This window comes from Pantherophis guttatus, chromosome 4 (genome assembly GCF_059756535.1).
Source record: "Pantherophis guttatus breed Tessera chromosome 4, ASM5975653v1, whole genome shotgun sequence".
Taxonomy (NCBI): Eukaryota; Metazoa; Chordata; class Lepidosauria; order Squamata; family Colubridae; genus Pantherophis; species Pantherophis guttatus.
In genome coordinates this window covers 157,430,682-157,452,552 of record NC_142066.1, presented here as the reverse complement: position 1 = coordinate 157,452,552, position 21,871 = coordinate 157,430,682, and the positions used below count along the sequence as shown (strand labels likewise).

Below are 21,871 nucleotides of genomic sequence, written 5' to 3'. Positions count from 1 at the left end.
CTTTGTGTGTTAGAAAAATACAGACTGAGAGTTGCAACTAAGCTTAGAGAGATATGGAAGGGAGGGAAGGGGTTCCTCAAAGTCCAGCTCACTTCTTGGGAAGAAGAAGCACGTCGGCTCAAGTGGTTGGAACACCAGACACGAGATTTGGAAGTCCACGTTCGAGACCTGAGATCTGCCATTCGGGAGAGTTGAGTTCCCATCCTTAGCTTGAGCTCACCCTTTCAACCCTGAAACGCTTCGGTACTTCTAACACAAGTGGGGGGAAAAAATTAAGGTTCTTTGGAGGGTACAAAACAGGGACAGAGTTTGAAGACTTCTTGGCCGGTCGTTCCCAGGACGTTTTAGAAAATTGATGGCAGGGTTGAGTTCCCATCCTTAGCTCCAGCTCCTGCTGGGGAAAAGAAAGGAGCCACCAGCTAACCCTTCCAATCCTGAAACGCTTGGGGTTTTTTAAAATGGGTGAAAAACAAAACGAAAATTAAAGATTCTTTGGAGGGTATAAAATGGGGGCAGAGTTTGAAGGCCGGTCTTCACCTTTCAGGACATTTTAGAGCATTGATAGTTGAGGAAGAATCTTCTATCTTCTCATTTGCCTTCTGGGTCCTGGAGTTGTGATGTGTGTTTCATGTTTGTCTTTGTGTGTAGTGTCGGGAGGTTGGCCTGGGCCATTGCTGCTGCTTTGGGATTGTCTGGCGGGGACATCTGGGAAATTTTCCTGGGGTAGACATGAGTTCTACATCTGCTTGCTTGGAACCCACAAGGTCCTACAAGTGTTTGACTCCCAGCGTCATAGATTCCTGGTTTATGGATCTGATGGACACAGCTTAAGCTCCAGTGATCTTCCGATCATTGAGCTGCTCAAAGTGCTGTTGTCAAATTCACAACTCTGTTCACTATCTTTGCACTTTGGGAGGGTCAAGGGTGAGATCAGGTAAGCCACCATCAACCAGGACTCTTCTCAGAACAGACGTGGTGGAAGCCATGGGCCGCTCACAAAATCTAATAACACTTGTGAGTTGGAAAATAGAATACTGTACTTTCCATCCTAGACTAACGTTGCTTCTCTTTCAATGTCCGTATTAATTCAGTAACCACAAAATCCAAGATATTCAGAGCTTTGCTTCCATCCCTCCCTCTCCCAACAGTCTTCAAAAATATTGGAAATTGACTACAGAAATCCCAGCATGTTGGAAATTGACTAGACTTACCCCAGCTGGGTTGTTGGGAATTGACTACCCAAATCCAAGCATATTGGGATTGAGTACATTAATGTTAATCCCCGCTGGTTTGATGGAAATTGACTACACAGATCCAAGTCAGTTAGTGGGAATTGACTACATGAATCCCAGCCAATTTCTTGGGAATTGACTAGACTAATCCCAGCCAATTTGTTGGGAATTGACTGCACAAACCCCAACCAATTTGTTGGGAGTTGATTAGACTAATCCCAGCATATTGGAAATTGACTAGACTAATTCCAGTCACTTTGTTGGGAATTGAGTACACTAATCTCAGCCAATTCATTGGGAATTGACTAGACTAATCCCAGCATGTTCGAAATTGACTAGACTAATCCCAGCCAGTTCGTTGGGAATTGACTACAGGAATCGCAGAACATTTGTTGGAAATTGACTAGACTAATTCCAGTCAGTTTTTACAAAACAGATGAGCCAAAGTATAAGATTATCCCCCCCCCCCCCCCCAATCTTCTCCAGTTGGGGAAGGTGGCTCAGATCTGACTGCTTCACCCAGCCCATGGGTGGTCTGAGGAAAGCGTACTGCTCTCCACGTTTTGCACGTTCTCTGCAATTGACTTGCCGTTTCCCTTTCGGGCAATGTCTGTCTTAGGGAAGCCCCTTCCTCTTTGCTACTCTCTTTTGCTGGGCTGACGCTTGCTTGCGATCGTCCATGCTATTGCCTCCCATGTTCATGTTTACTAATGACTTAATGCTTTTATGTTCTCTCCCTGTCTCCTGTTGCCTTCCCCCTCTTCTTCCTCTCTTCCTCTCTTCCTTTCTCGCTTCCTTCCTATAGAAATCTAGACTCCCCCCTCCTCCTCAGGGGGGGCTGCTCTCCATGGGAGACCACCCGTGCTTTGCTTCCCGTCACTGCACTTAAAAGCCACCTGTCCTCTGACCTTTAAAGAGCTCTTCCTTTACCTGCCTGGACGTTGTGGGGAATGAAGAACGAAGAGGGTAGATCTGCGGTGGGCCACCTCCTCCTCCTTTGTCCTCCTCTTCCCCCTCCTCCTCCCTCCATGCTCCTCCTCTTCCTTCTTTCCTTCCCGTCTTCCTCCTCTCTCATTTCTCCTTCTCCTCTTCCTCATTCTGCTCCTCTTCCTCCTTCTCATTTCTCCTCCATGCTCTTCCCTCTCCTCCTTCTTTCCTTCTCCTCTTCCTCCTCAGCCTCTTCCTTCCTTCCTCCTCTCATTTCTCCTCTTCCTCTTTCTCTTCCTCTTCCCTTCCACTCTCCCTCCTTCTCCTTTTGCCTTCCTTCCCTCTATCTCCTTCCTTCTTCCCTCCCTCCCTTTCTGTCACCTCCCTCCCTCCACCCTCCTTCCTTCTTCCCTCCCTGTTCCTTTCTTCCTCCCTCCCTATTCCTTTTTCTCCTTCCTTCCTTCCCTCCCTCCCTCCGCAGTGCTTGTTGAGACTTTCTTTCGCCTAACCGATAATTCTCCCTGCCGGATATCCGAGCTGCACATTTGCTTTTCTGGTTCCCCCCTTTTTCTGATCCCCTTTTTAATTTCCTCCATGCCTTTTGGTTCTCTCTCTCTTCCAAGACCATCCCTCTTTCCCTTCCTTTTCTCCTTTGCCTCGTCTCCCCCCCCCCCCCCATCCCCAAACTCACAGGGACTCGGTTGTCAGCCTCATCTCCTCTCCGGCTTTCTCACGTTCAGGAGATGGATTTTAGGGTCCCCCTTTTAAATAGCAAAGGAAGCCTGAGCAATCTCAGTTTTCTCTAACTTAGATTTCGAAAAAGTAGGCCATCCAAACACAGCTTTCCCTGGAGAAACAATCTACCTTCTGTTTTTAGCCAACCTTTCCCTGGTCACCTTGGACCTAGATGTCCTCTCTGTGTCAAAGCCGAAACCTTCGTGCAATTTTAATGCAGCTTGAAGGCCCTTCCTCGTTCTGGGATGTCTGTGCTCCTGTTTTTTTCTTTTTTTTGTGTTGTTTGTTGTTGCAAATTCTTCTTTGTGGCTTGTCACAAGCAAATCAAGCTTGGGTGCGACAGATCGGATGGGCTGAGCAAGGAAGGGAAGCCGACAATCCGACCTTTTCGGAGTCGCTTCCCGAAATGACGATCTGACAAGACGATCTGATAGGAACTTTGATCCCCGAGGTTTTTAAGCTTGTCGTTTGCAATTTGTCTGGCTGTCCGCTCTCCGCCCAGAAATAGCCCGAACAACCATCTCTTTCCGAGTCCTAAATTTGGAATTCTCAGCCTCTCCATCAATTGAGGCCGTTCTTTTTAAAAATATATGATTTCAAAATAATAATAATTTTTATATATATATAAAAAACCCAGTTTTTACCGATTTCTTTCACTGGCTCGTAAAGGGATGGTTCGAGTCCCCGCATGTGGTTTGAGTTCCGTGACGAAGGTCGGAGCTCACTCAAATCCAGAATGGCTGAAGATGGGGAATGTGTCAGCATTTGCTGATGATGCTTGTGGGGTCAGTAGTTCCTGCAAATGGCGCGGACACACACACACACACACACACACACACACACACACACACACTAGGATGAATTATGCAGGGAAAGGCTCGCTGTTTCTGCAGAGATGCATTTTCCATTAAGGTTCATATTTCTCACGGAGACAGAGAGAACCGGTGAGAGAGCGAATGTTCGGCGCTGCTATTAAAAGGAACGAGGTCCTTTTGCCTTAAGGCATCCGTCTTGGTTGAAACACAATTTAAATTTAGACCAGATTTCCAGCAAAATGCAATTTTAAATTTAGACACCCCCCCCCCCAAATCTAGCATCAGGGAGGCTGGATTGAGCTGCCAAAGTTATCCTTCAGCTTTGGAAGGAGTTGGAGAACTGCTTCCTGGTAGCTTCTCCATTATGGGTGGCCCGGAACATTTGAGGTAGGACAATAGTGGAGAACCAGACCAGAAGCTTTTGAGGTGGGATATTTGTGGAAAATCAGACCTGGAAGTTTTTGAGGTAGGACATTGTTGGAGACAGCCAGGCCACCTGAAGAGGGGATCTCCCTTTGGTCTTCTCTTTCAGTTGATAAGGCCATGGGATTGAATGCTCACGTCTTCTGGGTGGCCCTTATTTAAAGGATGGTCTTCTCCTCTTTCATCGGGTAGGGGCACTTAGATGAATGTAGACCAGGGATGTCAAACTCAATTTCATTGAGGGCCGCATCAGGGCTGTGGTTGACCTTGCCGGGGGAGTGGGAGGACTGGGTGGGTGTGGCCAGTTGGGTGGGCATGGCCAACTTTGATGCCACTCCCCAAACTGCTGGCATCTTTCCTCTTCGCATTGGGTAGACTGGGCCAAAGTTATGTTGGCCTGATCTTCCTTCTTCACATTGGGTAGACCAGGACAGCCTCGCGGGCCGGATCCAACCACATCATGGGCCTTGAGTTTGACATCTGTGATGTCAACCTTGTAGAGCCCAACGTCCCAGCTGCATTCACAAGCATCCTGAAGGTTGATTTCCACTTGAACGTTGAGGGTGGATATGGTCTTCTTCCCAGGTTAAGACTTTGGACCTGCTAATGGAGAAGCTACCTAGGAGTTTCCCCAAGCCCAATATATCTTGGGTCCTGCTCTGATCCCATCACAAAGCAGCCTTCATCCGAACACACACCATTTTTTTGAACCAAAAATTTCCCCCTAGAGTAGGGTGTCACCTTCATTTTTCATCCTCGTTTATTAATTTAAAGAATAATTAATGTGTTAGACCTGAGGGTCCTAGCTAGTTTCACTTAGCCATGCTGTCCTCGGAGTTGGAAGTCCTATTATTTCTTCTATCTCGTTGTAAAATAAGACGGGTTTTCCTTAATTATCAGAGGCTAACGTATCTCTTGAAGTTCTACACACCGTCATATAATACAGCAGTCTTCTTCAACCACTTGAAGATGGATGGACTTCCAGCTCCCAGAATTCTTGGCTGGTTGGGGAACCACCCAAGGTTGAGGAACACTAACAGAACCAATTTGATGGTGGACTCCTCGTTGGTGAGTCCATACATAGTGAGATGGGTGATGATCGAGTTGTAGATGAGCTAGTGGAACTTTTGGGTTCCTGAGGACCCCCAAACACCACCGCTGCAAACAAGGAAGCCATGGTCTTTACAGGTGCTGGATGGGTAGCTTACTTAGTGTGTGCTGGAGAAACATAGGGTCAAGGATTCAAAAGTTGGATTTTGGATTCCTGTTCTGGATGAAGAGTTAGCCTTTCCACCATTGGTCGGTTGCAGGCAACAGTTGAGGATTCTAGGTGTGCCCAACTCAAAGGCTTTGAAGGATATTAGATTAGTGAAGGAACGTTGGCTTCCAAGGTAGATTGTGACCAGCGAGAAGTTAGGAAGATAATGTGGCTTTCGAAAATACAGTTGGGCCCAAAATACATGTGCTAGGATTTGTAGGTGAGACTTCATATCAAAGAAGACTTGGGCAAGGATCGTGCATGATCTTGGTGAGACCTTCTCATGAACTTCAGAACTGCTCCTCAAGAAGGCTTCCTTGAAGCAGTTCTTCCTTGGAAAGTCAAGGTCTCTCCCTTAGCTCTCTACTTCCTGGAGCAGAAGACAATTGATCACCTTAATTGATCATCTCCACAAAATAATCTCTGACTCCAACTCTTCGTGGTCTCCCAAACCAGCGAAGGTCTCAGATATGGATTCTTACCCCACATCTTGGCTTCTTAAAATCAGTGGTGGGTTTTCCCTCCCACCTAATAGTCGGGAATCCCAGCATTCAGCCCCACCAACTCGGCCCCATCATGGCTAACTAAGAATCTTGGCTAATTGTCCCCAGGAAGACAGTTTTGAGATGATTGTGTGAGACAAACCAAACCATATTCTTTCTTTTTCAATCTTTCCATCTCATTATCTCGTATTTCCTTTTTTTTTTGTTCTTTTTTTTTCAATTTAACATTCGATTTTCCCTGCTTAATAGTTTGAGTTTCTCCTCTTTGTTGCTTTTATTCTTTTTAAGTTTGTGGGGGGGAATGCTTGCTTAAAATGATTGTCTGAGCTCAAAATGCTATAATTCTCGTCTTCCTTGTCGCAGGGTAAAACTGTTAGAAAATTCTGTTTTTCTGCCATAAATTTAGAAGTTGCCTTTTGCAAATGCTTTAATCCATGTGTCGGAGCAGCCTTCTAAAATCACTGTGTCTTTATCCCAAAGGAATGTTTTTCAAACATGGCCCTTTTAAGAATGAGTGGACTTCAACTCCCAGAATTCCTTAGCTAGCCAGGCATGGCTGACTGGAGAATTCTGGGAGTTGAAGTCCACCCATCTTAAAGGGACCATGCTTGATTTATTCAACTGCTTTATTCCGTCATTGCAATAATTAATTGTAAAAATAATCTCTTTTAACAATTGCCTCTGTTTACTCCTGCGCTTTGTATGTCAGCCTTTTTGCTAAATAAACCACTAATAAAATCTGTCTGCTAACCTCGGGTGGAAATTTTTTTTATTAAACCACAATTTAACCAACATCTGCAAAGCTGAATAACAACTGTTGCAGTTGTTTGTTTTTTTTCGGGCACAAGAGCAATTTTTCATTACTGGCAGATGGAGAAAGAAGATCAGAAACCTGACAATTGATTTTTTTTCCTTGAGTTGAGAAAATATATATGTACAGAGAGATAGATATATATACTGCTCAAAAAACTAAAGGGAAGAAAGCAGAAGACATCCGAGATCTGAATGAATGAAATAGCCTTATTAAATACTTTGTTCTTTACCTACAGTAGTTTATACACTGCTCAAACAACTAAAGGGAACACAAAACTACTGTAGGTAAAGAACAAAGTATTTAATAAGGCTATTTCATTCATTCAGATCTCGGATGTCTTCTGCTTGTCTTCCCTTTATTTTTTTGAGCAGTGTATATAGATAGATAGATAGATAGATAGATAGATAGATAGATAGATAGATAGATAGATAGATAGATCTCTCTCATATATACATATATATGTTTATTGCTGCCTGAAAATCGCTTACGGACCTTGTTCTAGAAAATGAAAAAAAAAGAAAAAAGTTATGATTGATGGCTTTGAGGATTAGACAGGATTAGGAAGAAGGGAGTGATGATGTAATTGTAGAAAATGAGGCAAATTCATAATTTTAACTGATGTAAAGATTTGAAATGAGTTCTTGGTAACTTTTTTCTTTCGGTTCTATTTTTTTTTAAAAAAAAACTTTGTTTCCTCTCTCTCTCTCTCTCTCTCTCTCTCTCTCTCTCTCTCTCTCTCTCTCTCTCTCTCTCTCTCTGATTCTTCCCTTCCCCTTTTCTTTTCTTTTCTTTTTATATTCCATTTCTGCAGCTTAGTCTTTCCCTTTGATTTCTCTTGTTTCTTTTCTTTTTTATTTTCTTTCCTTTCTAGCACTTTGAGAAGAGAAATCTTTGGTTTCCCTTCCTTCCTTCCTTCCTTCTTTCCTTCCTTCCTTCCTTCCTTCCTTCCTTTCCTATTTTATATCTCCTTCCCCCCCCTTCTTGCATTTTTAGCTTTAGATTTCTTTCTTTTCCTTCTTTCTTACTGTTTCTCACTTTGCATCAGTTTATCTACTTTAGAATTTTCACACATAAAAAAGAAAAGATCATTGAAATAACTAGAAGAGGCTTTCTGCCAGGGAGGTAATTAAACTAGAAATCTCCAACGAAACACAGTGAATGGAAAAAACATCTGTAAAGGAAATATTCTTAAACCAGTGACTTTTTCAAACTCAGTCTGGACCCCAACTCCCAGAATTCTCAGCCAGCATGCTTTAAGAGGGGAGGACTGCTTAAGGCGGAGCTAGAATTCTCCATCTTCCGATGATTGGCCAATAGTCGCCGAGTCCTCACACTTATGACCTGTCCTCAAACCTACGACCATTCCACTATTCCCCCACGGTTGTGTAATCAAAATTAGGGAGCTCAGCAACCCGACACGTTTTTACGACAGTCGCAACATTCTGGGGCCACATGATCGTCCCTGAGAAACATAATCCATCAGAGAATTCACTTAATGACCACATGATTCACTTAACGACCTCAGTGATTTTCTTTACAACTAGGGGGAAAAAAATAGTTCAGCTGGGTATGACTCACTCCACAACCGTCTTCCTTCCCGTAGCTGTGGAAATTTGGGTGGCCATTGTCATCGTAAATCGAGGACTTCCTGTTAGCCAAGTTGGAACCGTCCAGTTTCTTTCTTTCTTTTATTACTTCATTAAATTTATTGGCCACCCATCTTACCACAGTTACAGTAAGATCACAGTTAACAACGACACTGAAAGAAGTGATGAGTCCTCGCTCTTACGACCGCCGCAGCCTTTTCCACAATCACCTGTATCAAAAGTTAGGTATCTACGAGGGTGATTCTCCTTCGCTGATCATCCCAGCTGGCTTCCAACAAGCCAAGTCAATGCGGAGGGGGGACCAATTCACGTCCATGCATTTCTCTTAATGACCACTGTGATTCACTTAGCGACTGTGGCAAAATGAGTCGGAAACCTCCTCTAACTTGCTTAGCAGGGGAAATCGCGGCCGTAAATCAAGGATTACCTGTTATCCTAAGAAGTTATAGCCCAAGGTGGGTGTCTTTGCTGAGAAACCAAGATTGTTGGCTTGTTTCAGGCCTGTGCAATCCAGAGACACCAGGGTTTAATTGAGGGTTGGGATATCGATCGGGATCAAAAGCCAGAAAGCCCTTGGGTTTCCGTCAATGAAAGTCAACCCTGCTTGACGGACGGATCAATCAACTGTCAGTCAAAAGAGGGTCGAGAATATCGATCTGACTACATCAAAAAGAAAATACAATTATTCCCCTCAGGATTTGATTTTTCCTGCGAACTGTAAGTTGGGTTGAATAAAGGACTCTATTACCCATGATGCACTGATCTTCTGCTAGGATGTAGAGAAGACTTGTGGTGGGATTCGTAGTTATGCAGGCAGGCCTCAGCTTACGACGGTCCGTTTAGTGAACATTCAAAGTGACCTCAAAAAAAAAAAAATGACTTCGGCCGTGATTCACAATTATGACCGTTGTAGCATCCCCATGTGATCAAAACTCAAGAGGTTTGGCAACTGATTCGTATTTACGATGGTCACAGTATCCCGGGGTGACGTGATCCCCCTTAGGGACCTCCTGACAAGCGACTGACTCCGAGTTATGACGGTCGCAGCGTCCCAGGGTCACGGGATCCCCTTTAGCGACCTTCTGTTGAGCAAAGTCCACGGAGAAGCCGGATTCACTTAACAACTGAGTGACTGACTGAGCAACGGCAGGGATTCACTTAACAACTGAGGTAAGGAAGGTTGTAAAATGGGGCAAAATTCACTTAACGACATAAATGTTGGCCTCCATTGTGATTGTAAATCGAGGACTATCTGTATTGTGGTTTCATTTCTAAATACAGTCCATCCTCGACTTACAACTGTAATGGAAGCCGAAATTTCTGACAGTCATTAAGTAAGTTTTGCCTCATTTCACAATGTTTCAGGCCACAGTTGTTAAGGGGATCACTGCGGTAGTTAAGTTAGTCACACCGTCATTAAGTGAATCTGGATTCTTCCTTGTCAGAAGGTCACAAAAGGGGATCACATGACCTCAGGATGCTGTGACGGTCATGATTAGGAGTCAGTTGCCGAACGTCTGAATTTTGATAATGGCACCATGGGGAGGCCGCGACAGTCGTAAGTGTGAAACATGGCTGAAAGTCACTTTTTTCAGTGCTGTCACAATGACGGTCACTAAACAGATTGTTGTAAGTCGAGGACTGTCTGTAGAAGTATGGATCCCACCACAAGTCTTCTGTACAACCTGGCGGAAGAGGAACATGGGTAATAGAGTCCTTTAATACCGATGCAACGTTTCACACATAACGATGGTGGCACCAGCCTCAATGATCATGTGATCCAAATTCCCGTTCTTGGCAACTGACTCATATTTATGACGGTAGCGGCATCCCTGGATCACATGATCCCCTTTTGCGACCTTCTGACAAGCAGGAAGCCAGATTCACTTAACAACGGGGCGACTAACTTAACGACTGCAGTGATTCACTTAACAACTATGGCAGGAAGAAGGTTGCAAAATTACATTTGGTATACGGTTGTTTCCGCCTTTGGATAAGGAGTCCTCAGTTTAGTGACTATTCGAAGTTACGACTTCTCAGAACAAGTGAGTTTCACACTTAGGACCATTGCAGTGTCCCCTTGATCAGGTGATCAAAATTCAGATGCTTGGCAACTGGTTCCTATTTATGACAGTCACGGTGTCTCGTGATCTCCTTTTGTTCTGCCCCAGCTACGGACCCCAAAGAACGCAGCACACACAAAGTCTGTTCAAACCTTAGTTTACTGAATAAATCAGTCTTTTACAACAACGGCTGTTAATTAACTGCATTAACAGCCTCCAAGAATTCAAAGAATAATAACTGAAAGCTTACTGTGGTTGGCAGAATGCCCAGAAGCAATTTGCAGGAAGCTGATAAGATAAGCAAGACAAGACACGAAGGAGAGTGAACTAAAGTTGTTCCCTACAGCTTGCTGCAATCGGCATTCCTCCTTAAATAGGCTAAGGGAGTGGCCAATTAGCCCCAAGCCTTACTCTCAAGGAGACCTCCTCCTGAGGAGCCACTCCTGCCTTTTGGCAGCTCTGCGCGCCCGTGCATCGAGAAGAGGCTCCTCCTCTTCGTCCTCTTCACTTATGGGAGCTTCTGGAGGTTCTGAAGGCCCTGGCTGAATCCCTGCCTCTGGCACCACATCTTCTCCAGCCTCCTCACTGTCTGACTCGAGTGCCAGCTGCACAGGTTGCTGGCGCAGCACCACACCAGCCTCCTCGCTGTTGGAATCAGCTACTAGCTGCACAGGCCGCGTACGGGCCATAACACTTTTGCAACCTTCAGCACAGTCAGTGGGGAAGCTAGATTCACTTAACAACTATGTTACTAACTGAATAACTGCGGAGATTCACTTAATGACCAATTCCCTTATGACTGATTCACTTAACGACAGCTTCACTTAACGACAGCTTCACGTAACCACTTCACTTAACAAATCTGTTCATTTAATGATCAATTCACTTAACTAATTCAATGAATGACCAATTCACTTAACGACTGATTCATTTAAGGATCTTATGCCCGACTTCACAGCCACAGGGATTCGTTTAGCAACTGTAGTAGGAAAGGTCCTCCCATGGAGCAGAAACCCGCTTCATCACTATCTCTCTTAGCGACAGAAATGTTAGGCTCCCTTGTGGTCGTAGGTCGAGGATCTGTAGAAAAACCTGTACAATTAAGGGCAAGACTTAACTTTCCTTCTGTATGGTACTGTCCTTCACCTTCCCCGGCGTCCTTTTTATGTAAGAAATCCTTCACAATCAAGTTTATGAGCCTGAAATAAAAGATTTTTTCTCCCCCTGGGAGGGGAAAAAAATGCTTCTGACAGCTTTAGATGAAATATTAACGTGGAGTGACAACAACAAAAAATTTTTGTCAACAACATGTCGAAGCGTCTGGCTCTCGAATCCGCTCTGTTAGGGTGGTGAAAAGATTTTAAAAATGGATTTTTCAGAATTGAGGGTTTTTTTAGCTATAATACTGTTGATCGTAGTTTACTTTACCTTACTTTTATTTAATTTGTATACCGCCCTTCTCCCGAAGGACTCAGGGCGGTGAACAGCCAACAATAAAATACATACTTACAAAATTTAAAAAACAGAACTAAAATCGAATTAAATAATTTGGCCCAGACAGATTAAAACCCCAATCAATTTAAAACAAATTTAAACTTTGAAAATTAAAAGATAATTGAAAATATTAAAATATTAAAATTGTTTAAAAATTGTTTAAAAAGAGGGCTGAAACAATATTGCCACAAGCAGGAACTTGTAAATCACCTGGTCAGATTTCATACCTAAGGTGGGACTAGAATTCACCATCTCCTGATGATTGGCCCAAAGTCACCCAGCCAGCTTTCATGCTTAAGGCAGGACTAGAACTCACTGTCTCCTGATGATTGGTCCATAGTTGTCCAATGGGCTTTTGTGCCTAAGTCAGGACTAGAACTCTCTCTGTCCTGGTGATTGGTCCAAAGTCATCTAGCTGGGTTTGATTCCTAAATTGGGACTAGAACTCACCGATGCCTGGTGACTAGTCCAAAATCATCCAGCTATCTTTCTTGCCTAAGGTGAGACTAGAACTCACAGTCTCCTGGTGTTTGAGCCAAGGCTATCCCGTCAGCTTTCATGCCCAAAGCAAGACTAGAACTCACTGTCGCCTGGTTTCTAAGCCAACACCTTTCTAAATTATGCAAATGACTTCCTTTGATGAGCCTGGTTTCATTTGTTTAGGTGCTCTTGGGAATTAACAGGTTTGCCCAAACGTGACGGATTCACGGATCTGTTTCTCACCCCGATGGTTGGTTTGTGCATTTCTTGGATGGTTTGTGCATTTTCAGCTTGACGGTGCGAGTTGGGAATAAAAAGAAATCTAGGTCAGCAGTGTTTTTGGGTGTTTGTGTGTGTGAGAGAGAGACAACGAGACAGACAGAGACAGAGAAAGAGAGAGAAAAATGAGACAGAGGTAAAGAGAGAAAGGGGCAGAGAAAAATTAGATAGGTGAGAGAGAGAGGGGGGGCAGAAAAATGAGAGGAGGAAAGAGAGAAAGGAATATAAAAAATGAGAGAGAAAATGAGATTGAAAAAGAGTGAGGAAGAGAGAAAGGCAGAAAAATGAGAGAGATAGGTGGTTCACCAGGCTCAAGGTTTGACTTAGCCTTCCATCCTTCCGAAGTAGGTAAAATGAGGACCCGGATTGTGGGGGCAATAAGCTGACTTTGTATAAAAAAAGAACACCGCTTTGGGGGGGGGGAGGGGCGAAAGCCCTATTAAGCAGGTATATACAAAAGTATGAAGGCTATTGCTTAACACATTGTAAGCCGCCCTGAGTCTCCGGAGAAGGGCGGCATATAAATCGAACCAATAAATAAATAAATAAATAAATAAGAGAAAGGGACAGAATAAAGAGTGATAGAAAAAGAGAGAGACAGAAAAAAAGAGAGAAACAGAAAAAAGTATGAGAGTGAAGGAAGTAGAAAGAGACAGAGAAAAAAGACAGAGACCAAAAAAGATAGAGAGAAAGAGAAAGACAGAAAAAAGAGAGTGAGAGAGAAGGAAAGATAAAGAGAAGAAAGAGAGAGCCCAAGTCAGAGATAGACAGAAAAGACAGAGAAAGAAACAGAAGAATGAGAGAGACAGAGATACAAAGAGAGAGAGAAAAGAATGAGAAAGGAAGAGAGAGAGAAATGAGAGAGAGAGACCCAGAGAGAGAGATAATCTCAGATCAGAAACAAGCTCTAATCCTAGCATTAAACAAACCTGGTTGCCAGGCTCCGGGAGTTTTGCTATTTTAAGCATTTTCCTCCCTGATGGATTCATGTCAGAGCAAAAAAAAAAAATAGCAGCAGAAGCAGGCTGGCTGATTACGGCTTCAAATACAGGCAGTCCTCGACTTATGACCGTAACAGACCCTGCCCGTTACATTTGTAAGTTGTGATGGTCATAAAGCAGGTCGCCCTCACGACGGATCTAATTTTACAACCTCCTCCGGTGGGATCCTGGATGCGCTCTGAGCTTGGGGGTTTCCTTGCAAATGTTTCATGACCCAACCAGGTAACATAATCAGTGGGAATGAAGGGAGGAGGAGGATTCGCCGCAATTCGGTTAGCGACCATGGCCAAAAAGGCTAAAATCAAAGCAACCCACTCCACAACCGCCCCGTTCAATGCCCCAAATTTGGCCATCAGTCTAGTCCGACCTGTAGGCCCCTTGACTCCCCCTCCTGTAAAACAAGCAGCGAGAGCCTATTCCTAGACCGGCCTGATTTTTGCGGAATCCCTCTAGGACTTTGGAGTCATGAGAGGCCATCCCTAGACTGGCCTGGTTTATGTGGGACCCCCCTTTGGAGCAGCGAGAGGCCATTCCTAGATTGGCCTGCTTTTTGTTGGACCCCTGTGGAGCAACGAGAGGCCATCCGTAGACCAGCCTGACTTTGGCAGGACCCCTCTAGGACTTTGGAGCCATGAGAGGCCATCCCTAGACTAGCCTAATTTTTGTGGGATCACTCTGGAGCAATGAGAGGCTATTCCTAGACCGGCCTGGTTTTTGTGGGACCCCTCTGGAGCAACGAGAGGCAATTCCTAGACAGGCCTGGTTTTTGTGGAACTCCTCTGGAGCGATGAGAGGCCTTCCCTAGACTGGCCTGGTTTTGCCAGGACCCCTCTAGGACTTTGGAGCTATGAGAGGCCATCCCTAGACTAGCTTGATTTTTATGGGACCCCTCTGGAGCAACGAGAGGCCATTCCTAGACCAGCCTGATTTTGGCAGGACCCCTCTAGGGCTTTGAATCCACCCAAGACGATCCCAAGAAAACTTTTTTGTTTGTTTCCCTTTTGCCGTTCAGATGCTGCAACTTGACCAGCCAACTTTCTTCTGCTTTTAAAAAAAAAAAAAAAAAAAAAATCAGCCCACCCCTGGGGTTCTTTGGAGCTAAAATTAAACCCCGACTGATGGCTGGATAATTCGCGTGACACCTCGCCTCGCCCCCGTTCTTGACCCAGTTTCGTCTCGGTGGAGATAAATCTCCCTGCAACTTTTTTTAATGGGCCTGTTCGGAAGCGGCAGATGGAAAAGCTATTTCCAGAAGGATCCGGCTGTGATCGCCGAGGGGGGATCTCCTGCCCTGCAGGACCCTGGGAAGAGGCGGAAGAAGCCGGGGTCCAGCGGGGGTCCAAAATAAAATCTGACAGGCTGCCACGTCATGGGGGGGTTTGCGTGGGATATAACCCAGGGAAGGTGTTTTATCTTACTGCAGTAGGAGAGAATATGATGGTGGTAGCTGGGGGTTGAATTGGGGAGGGGGGTCTGTTGGGATCTCTTGAGCCGGGTGGGTTTTCTTGCAGACGTTTCATGACCCGACTAGGGAACATCATCAGTGCTGGAAGGGACTGTATATAAACAGAGAGCAAACCCCACACTCCTTCTAGGACTGATGCTGTTACGTAGTTGAGTCATGAGATGTCTGTAAGAACCCCCCCCTCCAGCTCAGAGAACCCCAAGGATTCCACAGTCCTTCCTGCTTCTCCTCCTCCTCTCCCTCTTCTCTCCCCTCTCCACAACCCTCCTGCCCTTACAGCACTGATGATGTTCCCTAGCTGGGTCGTAAGACGTCTGCAAGAAAGCCACCAAGCCCAGAGAACACCAAGGACCCCACAATCCTCCCAAAGTTCCTCCTTGCAAATTTTGCAAATCATACTGCGATATAATTCTATTGGAAAACTTTGCATCCGTCTTATGATAGGCAGTCCTTGATTTACAACTATTCTTTGAATGTCCATTCGAAGTTCGAGAGAGATAGTTTTGACAGATAGATAGATACAGAAAGCTAGTTAGACAGATAGTTGTGATTGTATGATTATTATTGTGTAAAAAATATATTGAAACTTAAAGCTTTCAAGGACCATAAATTCAGGGGATTTAGAGATATAATCACAGGACTGATTAAATCTTATTAATAATTGGCCTTATTGGTGTTTCTAGGACATCGAGATATTGGAATTATAGTGGTATATTGAGTAATTTAAAAAATATTAAAATATTAGTGAAAATTACAAATAAAACATATATAAAAGAGAGGGAGAGAGGTGGGGAGAGAAAGAGAGAGAGAGAAAATGAGGATGAGAATGAGAACTGTGTTTCAGCTACTGGTTCATTTTTCCTATCCTGGTTTTTAAAAGAATCCACTATGCAAAACACAATACTGTGCATAATTATTTGAATGATACTGTGTATATAATGCAAATATTTTTGGACAGTATTGTGTTTTTGCATTTTTAAAAACAGAGGCAGGGAAAATCCACCGGTAACACAAACACAATTCTTTTTGTTCCTGCTTTAAAAGGCGGAGTGAATCCCTTTAGTGTGTGTTTTTGCTTGGTTTTGATGTGCGGCTTTGCACGGGGTGCATTCTGGTACCCCCCAAACTCCTGTCACCGGATTTAGACTGCCCTTTTAATTTGCAAATCCAGCAAAGAAATATTCTGCTTTAATGGTAAAGCTCCATTAAAGAACCCGCAACTGGAACACGACACAAGACCGTGTCCCTTTGAGAATCAAACTTGACTAAAGTTGTCGTTCGGGAACACCAAGGTAGGACTCTTGTGAACTTAGATTTGCACGGATGTATTCATGGTGGGATTGTGTCATTCTCCGTTTTGCGATACCGAAAGGAAAGGGTTTAGATTTTTCAATATTGTTCGTTTGACTTTGGATTAGGAACGGGGTTGGGAGGGGTTGGGAGAGCTGGAAACATGGGAATAACTATGATCTGGAACAGAGTTACTCAATCTTGGCCACTTTAAGGTGTGTGGGTTCAACGAAGGGTCCTGGGTGCTCTCTGAGATGGGTGGTTTTCTTGGGTGGACATTTCGTGACCAAACTATGTAACTTCATCAGTGCTAGAAGAGAGTGGGGTTTGGGGAAAGGAGGAGGAGGAGGATTGAGGAGTCCTAGGTGCTCTCTGAGTTTGGTTGTTTTCTTGCAGACATCTTATGACCCAACTAGGTAACATCATCAATGCTAGTCGGGAGTATGGCTCCACCTTCTAGCACTGATGTCGTTCCCTAGTTGGGTCATGAGACGTCTGCAGAAAACCATCCAGCTCAGAGACTACTCAGCACCTCACAATGGTGGGATCTTCACTTTTCAAATCAGTTCTCGAATTGCGTGACCACATGGTTGGTCGGCCCACCTCCTTTCTCCCTGGACTTCATCTTCTACTCTGTTCTCTGATGTCCATTTTGGAGCACTCTACTAGATAGCTGGTTGTAACTTAATGGAATCTGCAGAAGAAACTCCATTAGCTCTTTCTTCTCTGTTCTTCAGTGCTGTCCTCTCCTTTGACCCGTCAGGAAGACGGATGTTTTTAGAAGAAAATAGAAACTCGAGGTTCTTCTGATGTCCTCAATTGCCTTTTCTTCCAACTTGGATGACCTCATGAACTTCTAGAGAACTTGCTGCAGGAAAAAAAAAATAAATGTACCAAGAACGGGAATGCAGAAGTTGAAGGTTGTGGAGGAACAGGCCAAAAAATGAGAAGAGGGGAAAGGAGGACCCAGAAAAAATGTAAAATGGGGTGGAAAAAAATATATTGAGTGGAGAAGTTCTTGAGATAAGTTCTTGCTTAGAAAGAATTGGATTAAAGTTGTGTTGTCAGGTTGACATTGTGATTCGGTTTGTGACGGAAATTTGTCAAGGAGAAGATCCAAGCTAGAACTAAGGAGAAATTTCCTGATTGTGGGAGGAATTAATGGGTGGAACAGCTTCCCTCCACAAGTTATAGGTGCTCCATCATTGGAGGTCTTCAAGAAGAGACTGGACAGCCATTTGTCCAGGAATAGTATAAGGCGTCCTGCTTGAGGAGGAGGTTGGACTAGATGACCTCCGAGGTCCCTTCAAACTCTGTTATTCTGTAACTCTGTAAACGTCTCCTGCTTGAGCAAGGGGGTTGGACTAGATGACCTCCGAGGTCCCTTCCAGCTCTGCTATCCTCTCCTATTCCTAATGGTTCTTGTTCAGTTGCCATTTATTGTTAGCTTGTTTCAGTGGACTATTTTTTGGTTCTTGATGGTTTGTCTGGTATCAATCCCAGCTTATCCGGGTTTTAATTGCAGGCAAGGAGGTGTTTGGATCTTCAACTGGTTGATTGTCTCTCTTTTCAATGGTGTGTAAATGATATTTATGGCAGTGTCTATTGATGGCCGATTATCTGAGGAATTCCCCAGCATTTTTGAACTTGGCTCGTTCTAAAATGGTCAGTTTCCCCGTTGAAAGTCTGTCTTCAAGTCATGAAATCAAAGAGTTTTTCATCATGTCTTCTATCTGTTACTTGGTGTTCATGGATTCGTTCTCAGATTCTTCTGCTTGTTTGTCTCACATAGTGACCATTGCAATCTTTGCATCCTATGTTATACAGGTAGTCCTTGACTTAATGTGACAGCCATTGAGCCCACCCAATTTCTGTAGCTACGAGAAACATTTGTCAAATGAGTTTTGTCCCATTTCTTCTGACCGTCGTTAAGCGAAGCACTGCAATTGGGAAGTTCGTCACAAGGTTGTTAAGCGAATCCGGGTTCCCCCTTGCTCATCAGATGGCTGCAAAAGGGGATCGTACAATCCCAGGGCATTGCAACCGTCATAAATATGAGTCCTTTGGTAAGATCCTGAATTTTGATCACGGGACTATGATGGTCGTAAGTGTGAAAAGTGGTCCTAAAATCTGTTTTTTTTTCCAGTACTGTTGTGCTTTCGAACGGTCACTAAAGGAACTGTTGTAAGCCGAGGACTATCTATACACTATTTGTGTTTTTTCTTTTGGGTTTAGAGGTAGTCCTCGACTTACGATGGTTCATTTAGTGACCATTCAAAGTTACAATGCCACTGAAAAAATGGACCTATGACCGTTTTTCACACTTACGACCTTTGCAGCCCCCGTGTAGTCATGTGATCAAAATTCAGACATTTGGGGGCTGATTCATATTTATGACGGTCGCAGCGTCCCGGGATCACGTGATCCCCTTTTGCAACCTTTCAACAAGGGAAGTCAGTGGGGAGAAGCGAGATTCACTTAAGAACCGTGGGACTAACTTAACAACTGCAGTGATTCACTTAACAACGGTGGCAGGAAAGGTCGTAAAATGGGGCAGATCTCCCTTAAGAGATTGTCTCACTTAACTAAAGGAATTTGGGGCTCCCTTCTGGTCGTAAGTCGAGGACTGCCTGTACTCAAGGCGTTTTGAAGAACATATTGAGTATCAATAACAGAACCGCTATTTTTTTTTCTTTTCTATTTTCTAGAACCTTCCGGAAAAATCATGGAGGAACAAATGTCGTACAAAGAATTCCTTGATCACAACGACTCGTGGCCGATGGATGACGGCAGCCATGGCTTTGAGTCACAGCTCAGATTTCAGCCAATGGACGTGGCAGGTAAGAGACAGCGGTGTTGAAAAAAGCGAGAGATCAATTCCCTGAGACTCACTGCGGTCGTTAAATGAATCATGCAGTCGTTAGGTAAATCATGTGGTCATTAAGTGAATCCAACAGCCTCCATTGATTTTGCAGGTCAAAAGTCAGCTGTGTTTAGTTTAGTTTAGTTTAGTTTAGTTTAGTTTAGTTTAGTTTAGTTTATTGTCAACGAAATTAAACTTTGGAACAATGTGGGAACGTTGGAAATGGCGTCATTTGGTGAATCATGCGGTCGTTAAGTGAATCATGCGGTCGTTAAGCGAATCCGGTTGCATCCATTGAGATTGTGTTTCAGAAGCTGACAGGCAGCATTGCAAACGACATTGTTAGCTGAATCCTATGGTCGTTAAGCAAATCATGCAGTCGTTAAGCGAATACAACTGCCTCCCTTGACTTTGCTTTTCATAAGCCGGCTGGCAATGTTGCAAATGGCGTCGTTAGGTGAATCATGTGGTTGTTAAGCGAATCGGATGGTCATTAAGTCACTTAATGATGGCAGCCAGGAAGGTTTCAATTGCTGCAAAAATAACCACCCTCTCGCTTAGCAACATACATTTGGGTCTCATTTTTAGTCATAAATCGAGGACCTCCGGTAAATTCCTATTGTTCAGCCTAAAAACCTGGTTGGTTTTTTTTTTTCTTTCTTTCTAGATCTTCCTAGCATTGGAAGCATTAAAAACTTATTTTTAAATCATTCTATCTTAGTGATGCAGCCGGTGCATTAAACAGATGCTACTAAAAATTGATTTTTTTGCAGAGCCCTTGTCTCAAAATAGCTTCCTGGATAGAAAACGGGAAGGGAGAAATTATCGGAAGGAGATATACAGATGGCCTCCATTAAATCGATTTATCCTTTTAATCGTTTATTACAGGATATGGGGAAAGGAAAGGAAGGCTATCTCACTTCTTTTCCAGGCTGCGGGGATGAACAAACTGAGCTTTTTATTTCTAGACCAGTTTAGGAATTTCTCAACTGGGAGATGCAAAGAGAAATTCCTAAACTGGTCTAGGAATAAAAAGATGAATTTGTTCCAGTTTCTGATGCAATTCGGGGTCAAAGGAAAATACCGGCTGTGGCACTAAAGCGATTATTAAAAAGTTTATTTTGGCTGTTGACCAATCAGGCTTTTTAAAAGAGAAAAAAAACATTGGACTTTCCGGTTGGCTCAGTAAATACCCTGAATGATTTAGAAAAAATAAAAATAAATGACCTAGTTTTATATCAACATTTTTCAACCCAGAAAACGTTAAGAGGGGTGGACTTCAACTCCCATAATTCCCCAGCCAGGGTGCTTAAAAATTTGCTCTCTGAGCTTGGGGGGGGGGTTTCCTTGCAGACGTTTCGTGACCCAACTATGTAATGTCATCAGTGATAGAAGGGAGCAGGAGGATAAAGGGGTCCTTGGTGGTCTCTGAGCTTGGTGGTTTCCTTGCAGACGTCTCGTGGCCCAACTAGGGAACATCATCAGTTTTGGGAAGGGAGAGAGGTAGGAAGGGGAAAAAGGAACAGGGAGGGAAGAACGAAGGAGATAGGAAGGAAGGAAGGTTGTGATGAAGAGGACGAGGGGGAGAGTGAAAAGGAGGAGACGTTTCGTGGCCCAACTATAGAACACCCTCAGTGTTAGAAGGGAGTAGAGGAGAAGGGCTGGGGGAGCCCCTGGGGCTCTCTGAGCTTGGTGGTTTTCCTGCAGACTTTGCATGACCCAACTAGGGAACAGCATCAGTGCTAGGAAGGAGAGTGTGGTCTGCAGAGTGGAGGAGGAGGAGGGGGATGCTCTCTCTCTCTTACCCCTTCCCTTTCCCTCCCTCTCTCTCTCCCCTCCCTCTCTATTCCCCTCCCTCCCCCTCCCTCTCTGCCTCCCTCTTTCTCCCCTGCCCCTCCCTCTCCCCTCCCATTCTCTCCCTTCCCTCCCTTTCTGCCTCCCTCCCTCTTTTTCCCCTTCCCTCTCTCTCTCCCCTCCCTCTCTCTTCCCCTCCCTCCCCCTCCCTCTGCCTCCCTCTCCCCTCCCCCTCCCTCTCCCCTCCCATTCTCTCCCCCTCCCTTACCTCCCTTTCTGCCTCCCTCCCCCTTTCTCCCCTTCCCTCTCTCTCTCCCTCCCCCTCCCTCTCTCCCCCTCCCCCCTCTCTGCATCCCTCCCCCCTCTCTGACTCACTCTCTCTCCCCCTCCCCCCTCTCCCCCTCCCTCCCCTCCCCCTCCTTCTCCCCTCCCTCTCTGCCTCCCTCTTTCTCCCCTCCCCCTTCCCCCTTCTCTCCCTCTCTTCCCTCCCTTTCTGCCTCCCTCCCTCTTTCTCCCCTTCCCTCTCTCCCCTCCCTCTCTCTTCCCCTCCCTTCCCCTTCCTCTCTGCCTCCCTCTTTCTCCCCTCCCCCTCCCTCTCCCCTTCCATTCTCTCCCTTTCTGCCTCCCTCCCTCTTTCTCTCCTTCCCTCTCTCTCTCCCCCTCCCTCCCTCTCTGCATCCCTCCCCCCTCTCTCTGACTCCCTCTTTCTCTCTCCCCCTCCCCCTCCCTCTCTCTCTCTTTGGCTCCCTCCCTCCCCCCTCTTATCTCGCTAACTCGATCACTTCCCGCCCCGTCAGCTCAACATCAAAAGTCTCCTTTCTAGTCTCG

At 44.8% G+C, this 21,871-nt stretch overlaps 1 protein-coding gene across 50 annotated transcripts in view; it reads left to right on the top strand.

The window, feature by feature from the left end:
- The window catches only part of LOC117658030 (uncharacterized), a 131,527-nt gene that overhangs the window by 42,324 nt on the left and 67,332 nt on the right, over positions 1-21,871 (top strand). For all 50 annotated transcript variants that reach the window (XR_015734158.1, XR_015734157.1, XR_015734153.1 and 47 more), the window contains exon 5: positions 19,095-19,226. Coding sequence is in view for 38 of the 50 variants with exons in the window: in XM_087893200.1 (XP_087749326.1) it covers positions 19,095-19,226 (132 nt within the window). In the remaining 12 variants the exon portion in view is untranslated. The remainder of the gene's footprint in view (positions 1-19,094; positions 19,227-21,871) is intronic.